The following is a 3734-nucleotide window of genomic DNA, read 5'->3' as shown; positions in this document are numbered from 1 at the left end:
GTTAAGAGATAAAAAAACACACAAATGTTATAATCTCAGCACTTTGATGAATTATTTAATACAAAAGAAAAGGAAAACTTGTAGACTTTGAAGTAAGACGTACATTTAATAGTGAGTGTATCATCTTACAGTTGATGAAGAGTAAAAGAAAGAAACCAGCAAAACAAGATTATTCCATAAATCATATTAGAAAATCATTAAAGATAAAAAAGACTCCTAACTTTTGTGCCTCTAACAAAAGATTTAGGTAAAGTTAAGCTCAGAAGGTGATATGAATCAAAGCATGCAACAATAAGAATTTCTTGTTCCTAAATGTTTTTTTTTCTTTGCAGTTTTACTAATTCAGGCCTTTTTCTGCAAAATCACTGACATTATGGCAGATGGCTCTAAAAATATTGCTTTAATTTAGTACTCCAATATTTTGTTTCCTCTTCTTGAAGACAAGCACAGAGCCCTTTGTGGTCTTCCTGCCGTGGAATGTCACCGTACATTCTAAACGCTTGTTAAAATCGGCTACTCGAGGGGTGAAGGTCATGGTCGAAGTTGTTGACCACAACCATTTATTCTCCTGTTTTGACATTGTTGTCCACGTTCCTGCGCGACTCCAGGAGATGTGGGGAGGAGATGTTGGACAGGCGTGAGTAACTTTGCAGGTGGCAGTCACTTTATTACGGACTTCTATAGTCATCACTGGAGGCTCAGGAACTTCTGTACAATCAACAATTTTCACAAAATCACTTTGTTAAATAGTTATTTAAACATGTTTTACTATCTTAAAGTAAATGGTTTAGAATTACTGAAAAGGTCTCTAATATACTCACGGAAGACATCGAGGGTCACCTTATTGTTTGAGAAAGTGAAGCTTTTATGTTGTGGAATTTCAACTCTGAAGTAAAACGGACCAGTGTCGGTTTTTCTGACGAAATACAGCTGCCAGGTACAGTTCCCGCTTCGAATGCTTCCTGCCATTCTGGTTCGATGGTGGAACTCGCGCGTTAGTCTCAACTCGGGGAAATTTGATGTGACCATCGTGTGCCCTCTGAACCAGAATGCCCGAAATCTGTTCAATATTTTTTTTGTCTTGGGATATGAGTATACACAGGGAATGACCACACATGAGCTTTCAAGAACAGGGATTCTTGATGGCACATTTATGAGAAAGTCCTTGCGCAAGAATTGAGATTCAGCCATTCCTGTAATAAAAGCACAAAAACAAGAATACTTTCTTAACAAGCAGACAATGATAGAATGATAATATACCATGAATTGTCATTTTAAGATTAAACTTACCACAAACCATCAGAATTGAGAGCCACAATTTCAGATCCATCATCAGCTGACTAGAAGTATAAAAACCAACAAAAAATTAAGATAAATATATAAAAGTCTTCAGTGAATTCTTTTTAATCTTCAAAGTAATGATCCACTCACCTCTTAGTTTCATTAACATATGACTGAAATTAAATCTTTTAAGATTTGAACGTTGTGCAGTCCAAGAATATGTCTCCGTACTATTGTGTGGTGAGAGAGAGTCTTGTGCTTATAAAGCAAAAGTTTAGACCTTGAAGCCAGAAATTGCTAGTTTGCAATCAACTTTCCACACGTCATAAACTGATTATTATGTAGCTATTTTGTACTTTTTCCGTGAACAAATTTTAGATGGAGGAAAAAAAAGTAGCACATCTACAAATTAAATCTGTAACAATTTGGTCTATGAATTAGAAGGTTATCATGTAAAATCAGTTCATTGTATCCTAATGAATCACTTCCTGAAAGTCAGCACAGTGTACCCAGCATCAGGTGTGGAGCAATTAAATATAGTAATGCTTGACATCAGATCGAATCTCTGGAAATTTTATATTTTTAATCAGTTCCATAACATTACCAATGCGGAAAAATGTGGTAAGAAAATTTTTGCTGACATCATGGCAGTACTCAGATAAATGTTGAAATGCAATAAGAAATATATAATTTCACTGCTTTTCCTTTAAACATGTTTGCTAATGTAGCTAATGCTTTTCCTTGTATTGTTTGCTAATGTGAAGAAATCTGCAAACAAGCGATGTTACATGAGAACCAGTTTTCCTTTTTGTTTTATACATCCATCCATCCATCCATCCATTTTCTTATTCCCTTGTCCCTAGTAGGGTTGGGAGGGGTGCTGGTGCCCATCTCCAGTCAATGTTTCAGGCGAGAGGCGGGGTCACCCTGGACAGGTCGCCAGTCTGTCGCAGGGCAACACAGAGAGGACAAACAACCATGAACACACACAGCAAATTCAAAAGTGTTAGTGTTGTATGTTAAAAATACAGTGTTAATTCAATAACATGAGTGTTAGTTTCCCTAGTGAGTTCCAAAGAGTTGAACAAAAAGCAATTCAGTCCAGTGTTGATTTCTAAATTAACTCCAACAGTAACTCAGTCTGGTGTTGATTTAGAAATCAACATCAGATAGTTCCTCCCACAATTGTGACATATTTATGACATCACTTCAGGGAAGGAGCAACAAGTAGGGTGGGGGTTGCAGCACGCCCCCAGCCTGGACCTAGAAGGGGACCACATGGGAGGCAGAACATGCATTCAGGGATCCAATTTTCTTTTTCTTCTTCTCCTTCTTTTTGTTTTATTGCGGTTGGCAAACAACTTATAGGTGCATTACCGCCACCTTCCATGTTTTAGTCCTCTCCCTGGTGGTTGTAACAACCTTTCCAGCATGTCAGTGTTCCTCTTAGGCCTCTAACGAGCCATCATTTGATCCAGGTGTGTTAAACCAGGGAGAGAACTAAAACATGGAGGATGCCGGCCCTTGAGCAGTGGCGCAACTACACATTATTCAGGTGGATGCGAAAACATAAATCGCCGCCCCTCCCATCCCCCTCTCCCTGAAGGAAGGTTGAAGGAGCATGGAAAACATATGCTCGCTCTCCCCCCACCCCGAGATGACGTTACATGAAGGGTAAAACTCACTACATTTATCTCGTAACAAGCGCGAGGTGAAGGACCGTAAGGCACGCTGAAGTGTATGGGAAAACATAATCGGCGCGCCGCCCCCTCCAGACGGGGTTTAGATGCCCCCTCTGGTGCTGCGCCCCTATGAGTTGCATGCGCTGCATACCCCCTTTTTGTGCCACTGCCTTTGTGGACCGACTTTGGAGACCCCTGTTGTAAAGTTAAATTATCATGAGCTTTATTATTTGGGCCCAGTCATTAGCCCCGCCCCCCGGCTGACGCCGTCTTGTTCTGCTACTGCGTCACATGTTTGCCTGAGGAGCGGAGGCAGCAGTATGGCGTCTTAACTGGAGCTTATTATAACAAGGTAGTTCCAAGTTAAAATGATCATGTTTTTGACTATTTTTTTATGAAAGCATTATTTTACACAAGAGTATCGATTCATATACATAGTTCGTTTAACCTACGTTTATTTGTTTGGATATCACGGTATATACGACTATTTATTACCTTATCCGAACATTGAAACTGTCAGGAAAATCTGGAGACCATTTGAGTTAACATTATTTAGCTGCAGTGTCGTTTTCGTTAAGTTTTTGGCTGTAGACTGCAAAACGGGGGAGTGGCTGTGCTGGACCATTGGCTTGATCTATGCCACAGGTGTCAAACTCCAGTCCTGGAGGGCCACTGTCCTGCAACATTTAGATGTGCCACTGCTGCACCACACCTGAATACAATAATTAGGTGTTTAGCAGGACTCTGGAGAACATATCAATGCAATGAGGA

At 40.0% G+C, this 3734-nt stretch overlaps 2 protein-coding genes across 6 annotated transcripts in view; one reads left to right on the top strand and one right to left on the bottom strand.

The window, feature by feature from the left end:
• LOC103143185 (myelin-associated glycoprotein) overlaps positions 1–3734 on the top strand; it is a 27128-nt gene that overhangs the window by 12860 nt on the left and 10534 nt on the right. The window lies entirely within an intron of this gene.
• The window catches only part of LOC103143184 (sialic acid-binding Ig-like lectin 14), a 46615-nt gene continuing 43205 nt past the window's right edge, over positions 325–3734 (bottom strand). For 3 of the 4 annotated variants that reach the window (XM_016675077.1, XM_016675079.1, XM_016675078.1), the window contains 2 exons: positions 822–879; positions 325–708 (listed from right to left, as the gene is read on the bottom strand). In XM_016675077.1, the coding sequence (XP_016530563.1) occupies positions 401–708; positions 822–879 (366 nt within the window). In that variant the 3' untranslated portion in view covers positions 325–400. Of the gene's footprint in view, positions 709–821; positions 1194–1290; positions 1407–3734 lie in introns of those variants that run through there. The other variant, XM_016675080.1, reaches the window with a different exon arrangement.

Source organism: Poecilia formosa, unplaced genomic scaffold (assembly GCF_000485575.1).
Source record: "Poecilia formosa unplaced genomic scaffold, Poecilia_formosa-5.1.2 Scaffold105, whole genome shotgun sequence".
NCBI classification, from domain to species: domain Eukaryota; kingdom Metazoa; phylum Chordata; class Actinopteri; order Cyprinodontiformes; family Poeciliidae; genus Poecilia; species Poecilia formosa.
This window is presented reverse-complemented; position numbering and strand designations above follow the sequence as displayed.